Genomic DNA, 19566 nt, shown 5'->3' on the forward strand with positions numbered 1-19566 from the left:
CTTATTTTTTGTATTATTTAGTAATAAATAGTTAAGCTTTATTTCTCTATTCTGCTTTTTAACTTATACAATGATTTTTACATTTATTATCTCTTTTTAAGACACCCAACCAAATTTTGCTTTTACTCTTCTCCCCTACCCCACTGCCTCCATCCTCAGAAATATCCCCTTTTACTTAAGATGTGAAATTAGGCAAGAGTCAGACAAGGTAGTTCATTTTAGGGGTAGGCATTGGTTGGCAGGTTTCATTCTTTTGGAGCAACATGAGACGCATCTCATCTGATTTGTGGTAGCTTCTTTGACTACCCCTATTCTAGTCCAAGCCCTTATCACTCTTTTTGACAGTGGGCCACTCCCCTCTTTCTGGAGACACTTTCTCCTGTTGGCTTCCATGATGGCCCACTTTTCTGATTTTCCTCCTACCTCACCACCCTTTCTACCTCCTTTGCTGGCTCCTCTCTACCCAACTTCTGATGTTGGATAGCCTCAGAGATTTGTCCTGGGTCATCTTCTTTTTCTCTGCTATTTAGATGGTCTCATGATCTCAGGTGTAATTACAGCCCTTAAACTGAGGGAGTCTCGAAATTTTATCTTCAGCCCTGGTTTCTCTCCTGACTACCAAACCTGTACACGCGACTTTCTGCTTGAGTCTCAGCTTGTCCCTCACTGAGCTCCCAGACCCATACATCCCTCAATCTGTTCCTGCCTCAGCTGCCATTTTAGTAAATGGCACTCACCCAGCAGCTCAAAACCAAAACTAGAATAGTCCTTACTGTCATTTTTAATTCCTCATATCCAGTTCATTGGCAGGTCCTTTTGGCCCTGTCCACACCACCCTCCTTTCTCACCTGGACTACGGCAGTAGCCCCTAACTGGGTCCCTGCTTCCACTCTTGACATCCATTCTCATACAGCATTAAAGTCATCTTTTTAATATGTACATGAGGGACTTCTCTGGTGATCCAGTGGTTAAGAGTTCACCTTCCAATGCGGGGGGTGAGGGTTCGATCCCTGGTCAGGGAGCTAAGATCCCACATGCCTCGTGGCCAAAACACCAAAACATAAAACAGAAACAATATTGTAACAAATTCAATAAAGACTTTAAAAATGGTCCACATCAAAAAAAAAATCTTTTAAATAAATAAATATAAAATGTACATGAGACCCATCACTTCCCTCCTCTAAATCTAACTGTGTGAAAATAGAACCTCAGTTCTTTAACATAGCCTGTGAGGCCTTAGGTGATCCAACCCCCACTGATGTGTCTCCTCCACTCTTCCCCTTGCTTACTGTGCTTTAGCCACATGGTCCTTTCTGTTTCTTCCACTAAGTCAAGGTTGTCCTTACCCCAGAGTCTGCACTTACTGTTCCCTCTCCCCAAAATGCTCTTCCTTCAGATCTTTGTACCTTCTCAGCCTTTAGCCTCAGCAAAAATGACACCTGCTCAGAGCATTTTATTTAAAGGACCTGCCTTAGTCACCATCACATCACCTTGTTTCACTCCCTCCCCTCTGCTTACCACTGTCTGATGTTGAGAGACATAAAAGAGTCTCTTTAACTTCCCTATAATATGGACCCCATGAGGCCAGGGACCTGACTTTTCTGTTCACCACTGAACCCAGTACCTATGAGTATCTAAGACATGGAAAACAGTAGGTAATTGTTGAATGAATGATCTCATCCCACACCTGGATTTTCATAATTGAACTCTTTCCCGTCACCATTCTTCTTTCCTTTGCAGCCATCCTGCTCGCTGCTGCCAGATCAATCTCCTAAAACACCGATTTATCACATCACTCTCGTTTAAAACCCTTCATTGGCTCCCATCCAAAAGGCCACAGCATTCCTACTTCATGCCTTTGTGTCTAACCCGGGCTTCGGAATGCTTCCCCTTTTTCTACGTATCGAAATCCAACATGATTTAGGATCCTTCTCTTGTGAAACCACTTGCGATCTCAGCCCACAGTACTCTTCCTTTCTCTTATGACATTTAAAGTTGCCCATTGGATGTCCCTGTTGTGATCTCTCTTGTATTTATATTGTTTCAGTGAGGAATTTAACTCCCTCCTCCTGAATCTGCTGGAGTACATCTCTCTATAATTCTTGTTGCTTGTATCCAGAATGTGGAGTTGATTTCTCCATGTGAGAGTTTTATTTGGAGGGAAAGAAATGGACTAAACACCAGACAGGATGAAGAAAAAGCAATAATGGCTTATTTTGCTAAGAATTTGAAGCGGTGGAGGGGGGATATGGGGGCAGAGTGTATGTACCAAGTGATGGATATGTAAATGCCATATACCTTCAGTGAAATTATAATCTTACTGGTTAGGCCAGACCCACACTTCAAATAGTTAGAAAACTTTTGCACAAATCAGTGTGTTGAATGCAAATCAACAGAGCACCCATTGCATTCAAACAGTGTAGTAGAGACATCCAGATACTTGGAAACCCCACAGTCATGGTAATAATTTAAAAAAAATAAAAAGGGGTTTTGTCTGTAGGAACTCATATGACCAGTCATTCCTTTCTGGGACTGATTCTCTACAGGCTTCTCTGCCCCCCATGTGGTAAACCTGTTGGCACTGAAGCCTGGAAGTAGAAGCTACAGGGAATGGAGTGGACATGCAGGGTATGTCTGCTCAGGGTTTCATGTGTTATGTGGGATCAAATCAGCAGTCCAAATGCATAGCCAGGCAAGGCTGTGGTGATCATTTCGCAAATATCAAATCATTATGTTTTACACCTGAAACTAATATAATGTTATGTTATTTTTAAAAAAAAGAAAGAATGAAGCTGAGCATGAGGCCATGTACAAGTGGGCCCACAGGTGGGTGGTGAGCTGGGGATCCTTGTTGTAATATCATGTCTGAGTTGGTGCTACCTCCTTGGCAGTTCCCCTGGCCGGGTACCCTGACTGCTGTGGCTGAGGTGCTGAAAAAGCACCCGAGATCTCACGCACGCAGGAAGTGAGGGCCCCGCTCCAGGTTGCCTTCCACCCCCTACCCTCTGTTTCTGTTCTATAGCCTCATTCTAACCCTGCTTTGCCCCTTGGAATTGACACCTCAAAGTATCTGCTCAATTTGCAGCTTTGATTGTGTCTCTATATGCTGCGTGTCCTTGTCACTCTTGGCTCCACACTTGGACCCAAGATCCTAGGGTAGGCTCTCACTTGTTTGGGAGAGAGGGAGGTTTGGACACAGCTGACTGACCAAAAGCATATAAGACCACTGGGGAGGCATCATTTGTCCCTGTTTCCCTGGATTAGGTAGAGCCCAGTGACCCAGATGAGCCCCCTAAGAGCAACCTCACCTCATTACATAAACTTTCAGTAATCTAAAATAATGGATTTTGTTCCCAAGAGAGGGATGTGTTTGTGTGTGTGTGCGCGCGCATGTGTTTCTAGTCATTGTGTAAAAATAGGAATGCTGTACTTAGATGGTAAAGAATGTGAAATGGAGCACTTAACATCTCACATGGCATAAATGACGGGACGGAAGCCCTGAGCCTCTCTTTCTGGAACACAGGTTCAGCGAGAGTGACGGTAATAGTGTTTGGTTAATGTCTGCTCAGCATTAAATTTACATTGTATTCTTGTGAAGAAGCTCCAACATTATCTGTTAATAATGAAGGCAGTACCTGAGTTTATATAAACTTTCTGATTTTGCACATGAGCTAAGAACGCTGCAGCTTGCTGATGAGGGATCATATGAGCTTGGAGATTTGGTGTGCTCAAGGACTCTTCATATGAATAAACATTCTGGTCAGTGAAGGTCAGTGTCTCTACTCAAGCAAGAACAATGTTGTTTCCCTTCTAATGAGACACACACAGCATTTGAAGAATCCAAGAACCCCACATAGGTGATGTGCAGCCATAGCCCGGGCGGCTCCTCATGCAAGAAATGAATAATCCTTAATAAAGGCTCAAATGACCCTGGCTTCCTTCTATGCAATAATCAGTTGTTTTAATGGTATGTCCTTCAGTGCTTCGCAGGGAAAATTCTATATCTTGCTTCAAGGAGGGCTGAATTGGTCCAGTGAGTCCTCCTCCATGTTGTTATTTGATTCTGCCATAAAGACCACTGAAGTCGGCCTCAGTTTTGTTGAAAAGCCAGCATTCCCTTTCTCTTTCAGGGTGATCCATGCCTCTGAGCGGCAGTGGACTTGAAACAGCAGGAGTCACCATCTTTATTGTTAGGCTGTGGAATTTGTTTTAGGCACATTCTAAATCCAGTGTTATGCTTGTTTTTTTGTCTGTGACAAAGGTGACCCAATTGTGCTTCTTTGATATTATGAACACATCTCTTTTTGCTCATATCACAGAGGCATGTAACAAAATACAGAGGATAAAATTGTGTCTTTGTGTATAGTAAGGACACACACTTCATGACTAAATTCAGGGACATAATCAAAATGGTGCTGTCCTCCCACAGTCATGAGCCAACAGGCATAGACCACCTTTCAGAGTATTTCTTATAGTGCTGAGATACTGTTCAAAAATAATAGAACTAATGAAAATGTCACATTGTCAGCGTAGCCAATATTAAGATTTTACTTCAAGAAAGCATGATGGGGTGACTGTGACATTGACAGCAGTGGTGTTAGGGTTTGGGGTGTTCCAGTTGGAGTGTATCATTTTTCATTTTACTTTTTATTTCTAGAACAAAGTGAACTCCAGTGTTCAGAACTTTAGCCATAATATCTTATTTCTGCCTAGGAGAGGTATGGGAATTCTTTTTTGTATCAGACTCTAATATAATTTTATAATACAGTGCCAACAAAGAAATAAGTTAATTTAACAATATGGTAAAATGCACGTGTCCTCGTGCGCTAGAGCATTTGGAAAATATGCAGGTAGTAAAATTGCATAATGCTAATGCATTTCTCAGTAAACAAATGTGCCATGTTTAAGTGATTAAATACATATTTAAAAAAGGAGAAATAGAGACTAACATGGAAAAGAGAACTAGTTTTAAACAAGATGGTTGTGGCATCTCTGAAGACTTTACTTAGCTTTTTGGGTTGGTTGAACAAGTATTCTAGCAAATCTGGAAAGAAGAGCAACTCTGTTTACTCTGACAGGTTTTATTTGTCTTGGTTGCAACCAAGACCACATGCTGTGTTTCGTCATGTTGGAAATACTGAAGCAGATTTCCATTGTGAATGTGAATTTTCTTTTTTTTTAACAAAAGCCTTAACACCTCAGTCTCAACTCAGTTAGGTGAAAGCAGTAAGTTTTCCATTCCTTACCAGCCTGACATCAATAAATCTTAAATCGCTCCACCAAAAGCACACAGCTGCCGTTCACTGTCCTGGTTGTAACCTTAGGTCACTGCCTTAGATAGCCTGCTCTTTCTCATTTCCAAGAGCTATCTTTCTACCTTTACTCTCACAAAACTGATTTTTAAAATTTTCTTTCTCCTTCATTTTATACAATTTCTTTAACTTCATACCCTAGGAGGGTGTGCCACTGTTAGCGTAAGGCCTTGCCAAAACCATCGATGCAGAAATTTCTACCTGTCGTAAACATGGCTAGCATTCCATTGATACTTCCCCTTCCTTTTTTTTTTTGCGGTACGCGGGCCTCTCACTGTTGTGGCCTCTCCCGCTGCAGAGCACAGGCTCCGGACACGCAGGCTCAGCGGCCATGGCTCACGGGCCCAGCCGCTCCACGGCATGTGGGATCCTCCCGGACCGGGGCACGAACCCGCGTGCCCTGCATTGGCAGGTGGACTCTCAACCACTGCACCACCAGGGAAGCCCTCCCCTTCCTTTATATCCTCTGTAGACAGAGCCATGTTTGGAAGCTATTGTCTCCAACCACATTCACCTATTGGACTGTTGGTTCTGCTGAATTTATGGAACATATGTATACCAGGGCTTATCACTTAGTTGAAAGCAGCACAGCGTATTGTGAAATTGTTTAGATCCATTTTCCTCCTTAGAATAATGCTGGGTCCTTGCAAAATCCTTATCACATTCCTTTTTTATGCATTATCAGGACCATTTAGTTAGCAGGGAGATCCAGGGAGAAGTGGAAGACTAAGGATTTAAGAGAGAAGGAAAGATTATAGTTTTCACAGATCAGAATCCAATCCTTTTGTCCCGTCTTCTTTACTCTTTTTTGATATGGATTTAGTGCTTTTCTCTAAAGTCATATCATTCTGTTTGAAATGAGTTTAAAGCTAATCTTATGCTGAGAAGCCTGCTCACCAGTAGAGATTAGTACATAATTATTACAGGCACGCTCTCTGGAGCAGAGCAGGAGGAGATTCAAGGTGGTGGTGAAGGGGCTGGGACCAGCTGCAGCACCCTGGCCTGCATCTTGTGGACACCGTGAGGAGCACTGACTTTTAGTTAGGATATGAGATCCGCCCACATAGTGACTGCTGTGCACACTGAGTGTCTGATCAGGGTTAGAGGTGAGACTAAAGATGGAGGGAAAGGCTCACTCCAGTACTATTAACATTCGAACAACTATTTGAACACCTACTATGTACCGGGTTAATTGTAGATGCTCGGGAATATTGGGGTGAACAAGTATCTGCTCCTATGGAACTCATGTTGTAGTAGAGGGGACATATAGGTAAAGAAATAATTTTAGATAGTGAAGGATAAAAGAAAACTGCAGCAAGATATGAGGAAGAAGAGTGGTGGACTGGCCCACATTGGTAAGGTAGTCACTAAGGCATCTCTAAGGAGGTGACATCAGCCCAGGCCAGATGAGAAGCTACTTAAGAGTTTTTCATGCAGAGGAACAGCAAGTACAGAAATCCTGATGAAGAAATGATCTTTGGTTATTCAAGGAACAGAAAGAGAATCTTTGTGTTGCAAGTTGCCAAGATAAGGGAGGTGAAACTGATAGATGAAGTTGGAGAGATAAAGAGAAGTTAAGAAATGAAGATATCAGGAATGAATTCATGCAAGGAATATTGATAAGTGATAAAGTCAACAGTGCATATGTGTTTTAAAAGTGAAATAATCATATCTGTAGTTTAAAGGACAAAGCTGGAGGCTCAGTAGAATACCTAGGAATAAGTAGGGTGTCTTATGTCGAGCAAAGTAGCAGGATGAGAGAGCTTCAAAGCCTAGTGTTTGACATGCTGCTATTACCAAGCTGTTCTTATTGGAATATCTCCAGTAGAAACACTAGTACATTTGTGGATGTTTTAAAAAATGATGACCATTTCCTTTTAAAACACTTCTTAGAAAAGCTGAGTAGATTTTTGTTTTTGACAGGTTGACTCAGCCTAACCTCCCCTATAAGTTCCTCTAAGGACAGCTCTGTGTTTCCCCACCTCTTGCAGCAGAGGGGCATAAATCTCATAAGTAATAGCCTTAACCTTCAGGTACAGACTTGTGCTTCTTGCTTACTATCTCCTTTACCATGAAGGTGGCTGGGCATTGTTGAATGCTTACCTATAAGATAAGGTATCTCTGCGAATAAAAACCATTTCAGGAAACTTCCCACATTTTAGGGGATCATCAGGATGCTAGCAAAATCTGCAGGTGAAATTTAATTTTTTATTCTAATTAACAAACCCATGGAATTTGCTTACAGAAACCAAGTGATTAGACATACAACTAATCCATACATTTGGATTTTTTTCCATTCTAAATTCTAAATTTGGAATACAGTGAATATTGAGGCATCATGAAGACTTGCCAAACATCTTGGCCTCTCTGACACTCCTGGACACCAAGAAGCACATCTGAAGTCTTCAAATTCCATCATAGATTTGCAGCTTACTGTTTCTGTTATAAAGAGCAAAGTCTAGGGCACATAAGTTTACTGTCTCTTTTTCTTTTGGCAGAATTAAGATGCTCTGGTTTCAAGGAAATAGCATGCAACTTGCCAAACACTCCTTTCAACTGCTCTTGAGAAATCTATCTGCCTCCAAGACTGCTCTGCCTGTGCTAACCTTATTCACAAAGGTACAGAATAAAAAGTAAAATCACTACTTTAAAAACATAAAGGATTAAAATGTTGGGTGAAGAAAGTTGTACATTTAAGAAAGGGGAAAAATGTTGAAAGGAAAGCAATGGTATAAATTTTCTTCAGACATGCTCCTCAATTTTTCAGTTCCAGTTACAACAGTGGTAACTCTTTATCCTACCCAGATACTTCATTGTGTCACTGTTATCAGGAGGTAAATTAATATATTGAATTGTCATCTGATCCATACATTGAAAGAAAAGAACTATCAGATGTTTACAAGTGTATCACTTAGAAATATAGTCAACTCTTATTATTTGTGATAGTCATGTTCAATAAAGTCACCACGAACACTGAATTAGCAAGTACTGAACCACTGCTCCTAGGGCAAATATAGGGTTAGGTTCCTATGAGCTTCTGGTCACAACATTTTTGAACTGATCAATACATAACCTTGTTTTATGTGTGTTTCCGTTTAAAGGCATCTTATTTAACATATATTGTTGATTCATTAACACTGAGCTCAGGGCCAACAGCACTGTAACTTATGCCTGAACAAAGCTTATCTAACAAAGTATTTTCTCCGTAAGGCACATCACAGCCTTCTTATGCTTAGAAACATTGGACAGCACTTCAGCACTATGCTTGGGCCATTTTAAATTGCAAAATAGCCAAGAAAAAGCACAAAAATGCAAAAAGAGTGGCACTAAGTAGAAAAGGACACTTGTTTACAGTATGAGAGCTGGAACAAGAAGGCAGAGCATCATCCTGTCCCACCTCAGCCAGAAATGTGCACTTTGAGCAACTCAAATTTTTCGCTGCTCTATGCACCTGCATGTCTGTGAATGACTACAAAAACTTGGGTATTGATTTTAGGGTTACAAGTAAGTTTTAGCTAATAGATGAATTCGCAAATGCAGAATCCACAAATAATGGACTGACTGTACTTATTTTCTTACCCCTAACACTGGTTTTAAGCTATAAAGCAAGTCTAAATTTTTAAGAGCTTTTTCCTCTAAAATTTATAAGACAAATATTATGGATTTCCTTTTGCTAGTTAACGTTACTTTGTGTGATTTGTAATCAAAAAGGAAATAAAGTTCAGGGTAATAGGATTACCTTTAGTGAATAATACTGCAATTCAAACAAAAAAGGTCTCTTGTTTGATAGATTTTTTTCAGATTTCAGACATTTTAGCAATTTGAATATATCTGACAGTTATCTAATAACAAAGTTTAAGTCTTTTAAAAATTTATTGAAAATAGTTAATCTTTACTTTTCATATTCGTAAGTATATATTGCATTATTATGGAACAAAACTATTTCATCATTTGTGTCTACATATGAGAAATGTATGTGAAAATTAACCACAAAAATAAAATAATCCCTTAAGGCTAATGGTGCTCACTCAGCCTAACTATTCTGCACTATTTTTCAGTTTGAACAACAGCCAAGTTAGCCAAAAACATGTGCCAAAGCAAAACACACTAATCTTCCATTCAGCTTAAAATTTGTACCAAACCCTTCATTTGTGTCATTAGACATATAATAAGACATTATTCTCACCTCCCGGAGTTCACAGTCCTCTGAAAGAAAAAGTACAGTATCAGGTCTCTTTCAGTTATAAATAACAGAAAGTACTACCCAGAGTGGCTTAAACAAAAAAAGGATTTTATGGGTTAGTCTGGTTTCAGGAGTAGCTTGATTCTGAAACTTAAGCACATTACCAGTCTCTTCAGCACTGCATTCTCCAGGTTAAATCAGTTCACACTCTGGCTCTTCATATGGATAACTGCAGCGATCCCAAGCCTCAGATCTCACATTTCAGGTATCTACAGAAACTCCAGCAAAACCCTCACACTATCCTTTGGCTCTGATTGGCCGATACCTGAGCCATTTGTAGTCGAAGGGCTACGATGTGCTGGATGCCTCAGCCTAAATCAGGTGTTCCACCCCCGTTCAGGGAGGAGTCAGCCACATGCTGAGAGCAGTTCTGTAAGGCAAAATCACAGCATTCTTGCTACAAGAAAGGGGAGTGGGTGGTAGACAGCCAACCCACCAAATGTCCACTACAATTCAGGGATAGGGTAAATAAGTGCTGTATTGGCACCACTGAAAATCCTAGACAAGGATGTACAAGTGTTCCAGACCACTGGGTCTTGTCATTTTTCAGCTCATAGATTTCTTTAAAATTTGATGACCTTTCCTCATAAAAATATATACAAACGTGATAATTTGCCCAGACTTCCATAGTCCCTGGATTGTTTGTTTTGTTTTGTTTCTGGCTGCACTGCACAGCTTGTGGGATCTTAGTTCCCCAACCAGGGTTGGAACCCAGGCTCACAGCAGTGAAAGCATGGAGTCTTAACCACTGGACCACCAGGGAATTCCCGTTCTCTGTGTTTTAAAAAAAATAAAATAAAAAACCTGATCCTAGCTCTACGAAAGTTTTTTTATTATAAAAGCAAATATTACCAAATTTGGTACTTCTGCAATTTCACTGGTTCTTGTTTTGCTTTTAAGATCCTCTCTTGACTTTTTGAAACTTTCTCAGAGAATTTTAACGTGGTTATCTTAAAAATCAAAGACTGGGCTTCCCTGGTGGCTCAGTGGTTAAGAATCTGCCTGCCAATGCAAGGGGACATGGGTTGGAGCCCTGGTCCGGGAAGATCCCACATGCCATAGAGCAACTAAGCCCGTGCGCCACAACTACTGAGCCCATGCGCCACAACTACTGAAGCCCACGTGCCTAGAGCCCGTGCTCTGCAACAAAAGAAGCCACCACAATGAGAAGCCCGTGCACTGCAACAAAGAGTATCCCCTGCTTGCTGCAACCAGAGAAAGCCCACCACAGCAACAAAGACCCAACGCAGCCAAAAATAAATAAATAATTTTTTAAAAAGTCACAGACTATCCATAATCTATTTATCGATAATGCTAAACTAACATAATGAGCCCTGAAGCAGAAAAATACGGCCAGAAGGACCTTTCTGAAGGAAAACTGTCTTTTGATGATCCAGGTTCTTATTTCAAAATAAGGTGAGTTAAGCTGGAAGAAGGGCCTCCATAACAGCTCATCTTTTCCTGTCATGTTAAAAAGCAGGTTTTATATAAGCATCAGTAATGTTGAATCTATTTTTAGCTCATACAAGAGAACCTATAGTAGTACCTGTTCATTGAGTCAAGGCCTGAGAAGCCTTTAAAATCTGCCAATGATCCACAGCATTCTCGGCAGACTTCTCCTCTAGATGGTTAGGGTGCAAACAACAATGGGCACTAAAACTCACTTGCTCCTAAGGTGGAGAGTTAGTCGGGAAACCTATTGCTGACACTTGTAATGAGAAAACTGACAAAACATTGAAGAGTTGGTACAATCATCACCCAAAGTAAAGAGATTTTTCCCTTTTAAAGATGGGACGATCACTATCTAACTCCATCCCAATGGGTTATTAGGAAAAACAGGCTTGGGAATCCCCTGGCAGTCCAGTGGTTAGGACTTTGCACTTTCACTGCCATGGGCCCAGGTTCAATCCCTGGTCGGCGAACTAAGATCCTGCAAGCCGTGTGGCGCGGCCAAAAAAAACAAAAACAAAACCAAAACACAGAAAAACAGGCTGGCAAATCTCAGTGCCCCCCAATCAAAACAGACTTTAAGACATTCTGGTGATGTCAGCCAGGCCTGGAAGGTGCTCCTGACCTAGGAAGGACAAAGCCCTAGGACTATAAATGATATGGAAGATAATGTTCCTAGATATCAATTAGATGAAGGCAGTAACAAAAAAATGTAAGCATCTAAATGTATTGTGTGTACATATATATACACACATATATGTGTAACAAATATAAGCATCAACATTTAGTAGATAGATTTATTTGTCAAGAAAAATCAAAACACAACTAAAAAATGCTGAAAGCCCATTTACCATGAAATACTAGCTATTTATAAGATTCTGTGGCAGTGTTTTGCTTTGGAAAATAAAACAGTATAACCTGGTAGAAAACTGTCCTTTAAAATAAGTATAATCTGCTTCTTGTGGTTTTTGTCAGGCTGAATGCCATTCTTTGGGTTTAATGGCTTTTTTCGTCCTGTAGGATCCGTGCCCCCTTTGTGATGAAGCCAAGGAAGTACTGGAGCCTTATAAAAACAGGGTAATATAATACAGTGTGGCTTTATGTATATGGAATAGATACTGTATGTAGTATAAAGTATCTGCCTGGATCCTTTAAGAGATTGAATGATTTTTTCATTTAAATTTTCTTGAGAGAGATTTTAGTGCTGATTTCCATAAAAGTCATTACACCTAAGTGTTTTTCTCTGAGCAGTACTGGTTTTCTTACTCTGACTCTTAAAATGAGTCAAAGTTAACTAGCAGGTACAGCATTTGGGCCTTCTGTTAAGTTTTTGTCCCTATTCCTTTTATCTTATGTTGTCATTTCCATGAAAGTGTTTTCCTGTAGCAAACCATGACACCTTTCCCAATCTTACAGCCAAAACATGTCTTTCTTGATTCTCAGGCAGCTTCCCAGTTGGGACATTGTTTATTTCATTGGGAACTGAGTAGTACCTGGATGCTGAACCTAACAGATGTAACAGAAAAGTAGCAAAATTAGGGAATGTAAAGAAATCAATCAGGTTATGGAATTCAGGGTCATTAGCTGACTGTGGACCTCAAACAACAACAGTAAAAACCTCTCAGCATTAGAAGCAGTCTGGGGATCAGTTTGTCACTACAGCCATTGCGTTGTTCCATGTTCTCTGAAATCTAGAGCTTTAGTCTGTCTCTGTTTCAGTTTATTTTACAGGAGGTGGACATCACACTTCCAGAAAACTCTGCTTGGTATGACAGATATAAATTTGACATCCCAGTCTTTCATTTGAATGGCCAGTTTCTGATGATGCATCGAGTAGACGTCTCAAAACTTGAAAAACAGCTCCAGAAACTTGAGCAGCAAGGTGCGGGAGGCTGATGAACGCCCTCAGGATTTTCCACCCTCTCTGTCCAGAACTCATTTTCCTGAGGAAATGACTGTGGCCTCATGCTCCTTTTGCCACTTTCACACAGCTCTAAGGATGTTCTGAACTCAGTGGTGCCAAATAAATGGTAATATTCCTCTTGTGATTAATGGAAGTACCAATGTGGGAACTGTTTACCTGTTGGCATTTTATAAAATAAGAGGAGTGTATTGGCAGGGAGGGGATGATGGAAGGCGGGAGAAATCTACTTGTTTTATTTATTTTTCTCCTTTGTATTAGTATGGAAGCATTTCACATTCACTGGACAGAGCCGTTTATAGGAAAAATGCTCTGTGACCCTGTTGCTGCCCTAAGGGCTTAACTTTTTTTTTTTTTTTTTTTTTTTTTTGCTGTATGCGGGCCTCTTACTCTTGTGGCCTCTCCCGTTGCGGAGCACAGGCTCCGGACGCGCAGGCTCAGCGGCCATGGCTCACGAGCCCAGCCGCTCCGCGGCATGTGGGATCCTCTCGGACCAGGGCACGAACCCGTGTCCCCTGCATCGGCAGGCGGACTCTCAACCACTGCGCCACCAGGGAAGCCCAGGGCTTAACTTTTTAATGAAAGAATAAATGTTCTTCCACTTGGTAGATAAAGTGAAATGTGAATTGTTAATAACTGTGCACAGTCAATAAAAGGATGTTTTAACAAATACATCTGCATGAAGTCTATCTCAGAGGAATTTAATAATACCTGTTTAAAATTAGAGCTCTTTTTTTTTGGATAGAAGAGAATAATTATCCTAGCCAAAGACACTTCGTTTGAGAAAAACAAAAGACTTAAACCCCAAAATGTATGTAAAAATCTCAACGTGCTTTACAGGTAGTCAGTAAAGTGATTTGTAATATTTGAGTACTGCCTTTGATAGTTTTTCAGTTATCATCAACTGAGTTAATTCAGCTATTTTTAAGACAGTGGTTCTATCAAGTTTTAATATCTTGGGGAAAATTCACATCTGACCATAACTGAACAGATATGTCATCTAAAGAAAAAATATTCTTCACCATTTTATGTAAAGTATTAAAAATGTAGTTGTGTACTCTTATTTGTATTTAGTCAGGTTCAGCCACTAGAGGAATGGATTCATTTAAAAACAAAACTGCCTTTTCCTCTTAAAATTGCATCATTGCAATTTCATCTGTAATGAAATTCTTTTGAGACCTATTTCAATGAATTTGGATAGTGTGATTCACTTAGCTAGTTTTTAATTTTATCAGTATGAGTTAGTCTTAGAAATTAGAGAATTTTAAAGCTAGCCAACCTTAGACATTGTTTAGTCCCGCCCCCCTCATTTTATACCTAAAGAGGACTCTGACATTCAGAGAGTTTCAGGAAGTTAGCTTAGGTCACACAGACAGTCAGATATCAGACCAGGTCTTGGCACCCATCCCAAATATCTTGTACTACCTGGGTTCCCTGCAGGGGCCTCGTGTTATCTCACGTAAAGCATTCTTAACCATTGTGGATCCAAATTAAGAAACAAATTAAGAAACAACTTTAAAAGCCCTCCAAAGTAACAATAGGAAAAAAAAAATCTTACAATTGAATGCCATTGTTTCTAATTTATAAATTTTTGGAACACATCTTATTTGATTTTGTAAATATTCATTGAGCCCTGTGGTAGGCAAAATTCTAGGGTGACCCCAATGAACCATTACCCTTGTATTCCCTCCCCTTTGAATATGGGTGGAACTTATGGATATGATGAAATATCCCTGCTGTGATTATGTTACAGTATGGGGCAAAAGGAAGATTATCCAGGTGGGCCTGGTCTAATTAGGTGAGCCCTTTAAAAGCAGAGTGTTCTCTCTCGCTGGTTGCAGAAGATGAAATCAAAGAGATGTGCTCCAGCTAGCCTGGAAGAAGGCAAACATGCTTCCTTCCATGTTGTGAACTGCCAACAAGCCAAGAAACTGTGGGCAACCTCTAGGAGCTGAGAGTAGTTCCTGGCCAACAGCCAGCAGGAAAATGGAGACCTCAGTCCTACAGCTTCAAAGAGATGAATCCTGTCAACAATTAGTGATCCTAGAAGAGAACCATGAAACCCAGGTGAGAATCACAGCCCTGGCTTACATCTTGGGTTCAGCACAGTGGGAATTTGATCAGAGAATCCAGCCACACCATGCCTAGACATCTGATCTGCAGACTCCATGAGATAATAAATGTGTGTTATTTCAAGCTGCTAAGTTTATGGTAATTTTTTACACAGCAGTAGAAAACTAATAGAAGTCCCTACAACACTGAAGGTGGTGGGAGTATAAAAATGAATAAGGCACAGTCTTTGTCTTAGAGACACTCACTGTCTTGGGCAGCGGAGAGAGGAAAGTTAATAAAGCACTACAACAAAGTGCTGTGAGAGCTGGAGCTGAGACATGTAAAAAATGGTACAGCAGCCAGATGAGGAAAGTGGCAGGAAGGCATCATAGAAAATTAGACTTAAATTAGGTGAAAAATAAAAGAGTGTGGAAGGGAATGGCATATTTAGAAAATGTCGGGTGGCTTTGTGTAGCTGGAGTGAAGGTGAGGGGAGTGAAGAACATGAGACTGATAAGAAAGATAGGGGTTCACGTTGTGAAGGACCTCAGGTAAGGTGGTTTTTTTCCCTGCAGCAGTATCCTCCCTTATTTTCTGCCCTCATCCAGAGTCAGCCCTTCTGTCTCCTGATTCCTCAGAGGTATCTGGCCTCTCTATTCTAGCCTTTCTCAGTCTTTCTAGTCCTCAAGCCTGCTAAGCTCAGAAGTCCCTCAGTAGCCCTTCAGGACATTCACATCTTCAATACAATCAGGAGTGAGAGGGCCATAGACAAGATCGCCCTCTTATGTATCTTGGCACTGTGTGTTCCTTTCTTCCTGCTCCAGACAGCTTGAAAGCTACGTGGGCTGTGTCCTAGGATTGTTGATTAAAGAGTTTCAGGGTCTGCTGAGCTAAGGAGGAGAGAATCCATTGGTTCCCTTCAGAAATCAGGGCTGGCCAGAGACGCTGTAGGTTTGTTTTTTGGAGCAATTCTTGCTTGAGTATAGCCATGTGGTCATAGGTGTGTAGGATGTACACAGACTTCATCCAAACAACACATTTCTGACATTAGAATTTCAAACAAGCAAACAAAAATCCTCCACAAACTTAACAGGGTGTTAAAACTAAAGTGTTGGCTGAGGCACCAAGACACACAAGGTGCTACGTTCCAAAGGAAATACTAGATCACATAAGGACTGCTGGATATTTGGAGGATTTTTTAAGAGAAAAATGTGCTCTCACCTCCCACCAAAGTAAAAGCTTGAGGTCATGTAATGTCAAGAAAAAGGGACATGAGTGGAACTCATCAGAAAGCCTAATGTATGTCTCTGGGTAGGAAGAACCTGGTGGTTTAGCTCCCTTCTGGAAAATCATGTGAAAGAAGAGCTTGCAAGCACTTCTGGTGCAGAGCGAAGGAGGGAGTCTGCTGCCCTGAGTTTGTCCAAGGAAGAAGGGAAGAAAGGGAGTGTGTGTGTATCTTCATGGATTGATGTGTGCCAAACGGGAGAGAGGGCTGGCTGGGGAGAGCCTTGGGTGCGGGCAGGCCTCGGAAGAGGTGAAGCAGAGCAAGACTGGCTCCTCGGGGTTGAGGAAGTAGGCGGCTGCTCAAATGGAGAGCGCATTTGCCTGAATCAAGGAAATGGCAAGTGAGACAACACCAGCTATGAGTGCAATCTCCAAAGAACCTGCAAAAGTCTCTGTGAAATGTGGTCTGCTTTAAATATTTCTCAGACCCAGAAAGCTGGAGGCCATCTTACAACTTCATCACTCAAGGGACCACACTCCTGCCCCTCCCTGCTTCTCCCACCTTGCCCCACCCCAGCCCCAGAAGGATCTTCCTCCTGCCAGGAGCAAGAAGAGAAAGACCTTCCCCTTCCACAGCTGCCCACCTGCAAGTGGCTTCTCACTGGGATAAGGGTAAGACTTAATTTTCAACCAAGTTCCACATTGTATAACACGGGAATAGATGCACTAAACAGTATTTAGAGTGACCAAGGACTTTCTGTTGCCTAAGAATGCTCGAAACTGTCCTAACACTACCTAGTTTTTATTTTATCCTAGACAGAGTGAGAAACTCCCCAGTGAATACATTTTATAGGGATAGTGGGAGACATAAATAAAAATGCTTCCTAATTGTATTCCATATTCAGAGCATTGATTACATGTGCCCAATGTTTTTTACCTAAAGATCTTCAATGAATTTAATTATTCTTATTTGAGAGAGGAATGTGGTCATGTGACTAAGAATCCTGGAGACTTTCAGTAATCCATCTGGTCCCAACAGCTGGCAAACGGAAAGGCAGCTATCTAGAAACATGTCATCTAAAAAGATGGTGTGATTATCCCACTGTTGATAAGCATCAGACAATGTTATGTCACTTATAGTCATTTTCCTATGATATTTGTAGCAGCAATTACTTTTCCTTTCTAAAATTATGTTTAGGGATTGATTTGTTTTTAAATAAAGACTGATTTTGACACAAGAAGCTCATAATATTCTCCCAGTCTCAAAGGAAATAGTGATATAACCTCTTTTTTTCCTAAGCTAATGCTTTAAAAAGAAGTGGTATTAACATTGAGTTTGGGACTGCATATTGCTGCTCTTGATTACAGTGCTGCTTTCTTCCAGATGTCTCATCATAACATCATAAGGGCTTACCGGAACACATAACTCTTTGGCCAATTTATTGAAGGAAGCAAGGGTTCACTCAGATGAGGGTTATTTTGTTTGTTTGCTTATAATAATGCAGAGACTCATAGAAACCTGACAATAGGAATCACAGTAGGGCCAGGCCTCAGGAAATACTCTTAGAGAGCCACAGAAGGGATGCAATGTACAACGCAATAAATATAATGAACACTGCTGTATGTTACATATGAAAGTTGTTAAGGCAGTAAATCCTAAGAGTTCTCATCACAAGGAAAAATTTTTTTTTCCTTTTATTTTGTATCTATATGAGAAGATAGATGTTCAACAAAACTTACTGTGGTAATCATTTCATGATGTATGTAAGTCAAATCATTATGCTGTACACCTTTAACATTCAGTCCTATATGTCAACTATATCTCAATAAAACTTGAAAAATAAAGCATTGGATTAATATGAATTTTTTAAATTCTATTAAATATAAATGGTAAAATTTTTTAAAAAAAGAACCACAGAAACTGAGGCAGCACTCTACTCACAGTGCCTCAGCTTCTTTCTTTTCCTGCTCTCATCTTGCTCACCGGCTCCCCTCCTTACTCACAGTATCTGCTTTCTTATAAACGCAGCTTGCTCATGCCCGCCATTCCTGCTGACCCTTCTGTTCAGCAATACAGTGATCCTAGTCTCTCAACTTCTCTATTCTGAAACTCCAAAAGAGGAATTTTACTCAACTTATATTTTACAACCAGCCACCCAAATCATATGTTGGCTGATCAAGCCCATAGAAAGAGCCACCCTTGGATCAGGCACCCATCCCTGGCCCAATCAGCTATGGTGACCAAGCTCATGTGGTATGCAAGTCATAGTCACTGCCCACTCAGCAGAGCCTGAGAGCATGGCTGGCAATGATCAGCAGCTCTGGTACACATCCCAAAAGTTTAACAGCATGTCATTCTACCATATTCAAGAGAAGTCAAGACTTTGGTAAATTCATCACTCCTACTCATGGGAGTGATAAGGATTTGAACCAGGGCGATGGGAGTTATACAGAAAGAGATATTTAGGAGTCAGGTTGACAAAACTTCATGACTGACTGGAGGGGGTAGGGGAAGAGTGAGTAGAGAGAAAGCATGAAGTCTGGGATGGCTCCCAGTCTTCTTGCTATGGCTATTCAGTAAATCTTGGCACTTCCCATTCCCTGGGAGTATAAGAGGAAGGTGAGGTTAGTTTTTGGTTGTATTTGGATCTAGATGGGAAAGGTGGGCTGTGCTTGTGAGACATCCAGGTAAAGATTAAAGCTGGAAGTTCAAATCAGAGGTCTGGGCTTGAGGTACAGATTTGAGAGACCCCAGAATATGGTAGGAGCAGCATTTACCTGGCAGATGAGAAGAAAAGCAGACTAGGACCAAGTCCTGAAGGGAATACCAATCTTGACTGCATGGGAAGAGGAAGGGCCACTGAAGGAAAATAATAATGAAAGGTGATAGACCTAGAAGTGGGAAAGTTCATCCAATTTGTATTATCCAATTTCTTTCATAATTTGATAGTAGTAGGGACTATTCTAAGCTCTGGGGATAGAGCTTAGAAACAAGATAACCTAGGACTCTACTCAGGGGCTTGCATTCTAGAGGGAGAGACAGACAATAAAAATATCGCAACAAGAATAACAAAATAAAATAACCTATATCTTGAGGTCAGAGGAGGAGTTTTTCCCAGAGTAACTGACAGTATCAAATGTCAATCCAGCTAGGATGGGGACTGAAAAGAAGATACTGGATTTGAAAATTAGGAAATCAATGCTGTGGTAGGTTGAATAATGCCCCCCCCAAATATCCAGTACCTAATCCCTGGAACCTGTTAATGTAATACGGAAAAGGGACTTTGCAGATGCAATTAAGTTAAGAATCTTGAGATAAGGAAATTATTGTGGATTATCCAGATGAGTTCTAAATGAACCACAAG

General features: G+C 40.8%; 2 protein-coding genes across 3 annotated transcripts in view; one reads left to right on the forward strand and one right to left on the reverse strand.

Annotated features, from left to right (window-relative positions):
• Positions 1-13360, forward strand: part of CUNH5orf63 (chromosome unknown C5orf63 homolog) — a 28093-nt gene extending 14733 nt beyond the window's left edge. For both annotated transcript variants that reach the window (XM_027098851.1, XM_027098861.1), the window contains exons 2-4: positions 7811-7931; positions 12025-12081; positions 12724-13360. In XM_027098851.1, coding sequence (XP_026954652.1) covers positions 7818-7931; positions 12025-12081; positions 12724-12900 — 348 coding nt within the window. In that variant the 5' untranslated portion in view covers positions 7811-7817 and the 3' untranslated portion in view covers positions 12901-13360. The remainder of the gene's footprint in view (positions 1-7810; positions 7932-12024; positions 12082-12723) is intronic.
• The window catches only part of MEGF10 (multiple EGF like domains 10), a 366625-nt gene that overhangs the window by 338728 nt on the left and 8331 nt on the right, over positions 1-19566 (reverse strand). The window lies entirely within an intron of this gene.

Source organism: Aethalodelphis obliquidens, unplaced genomic scaffold, assembly GCF_003676395.1.
Source record: "Aethalodelphis obliquidens isolate GAN/ISIS:26980383/991018 unplaced genomic scaffold, ASM367639v1 scaffold4, whole genome shotgun sequence".
NCBI classification, from domain to species: domain Eukaryota; kingdom Metazoa; phylum Chordata; class Mammalia; order Artiodactyla; family Delphinidae; genus Aethalodelphis; species Aethalodelphis obliquidens.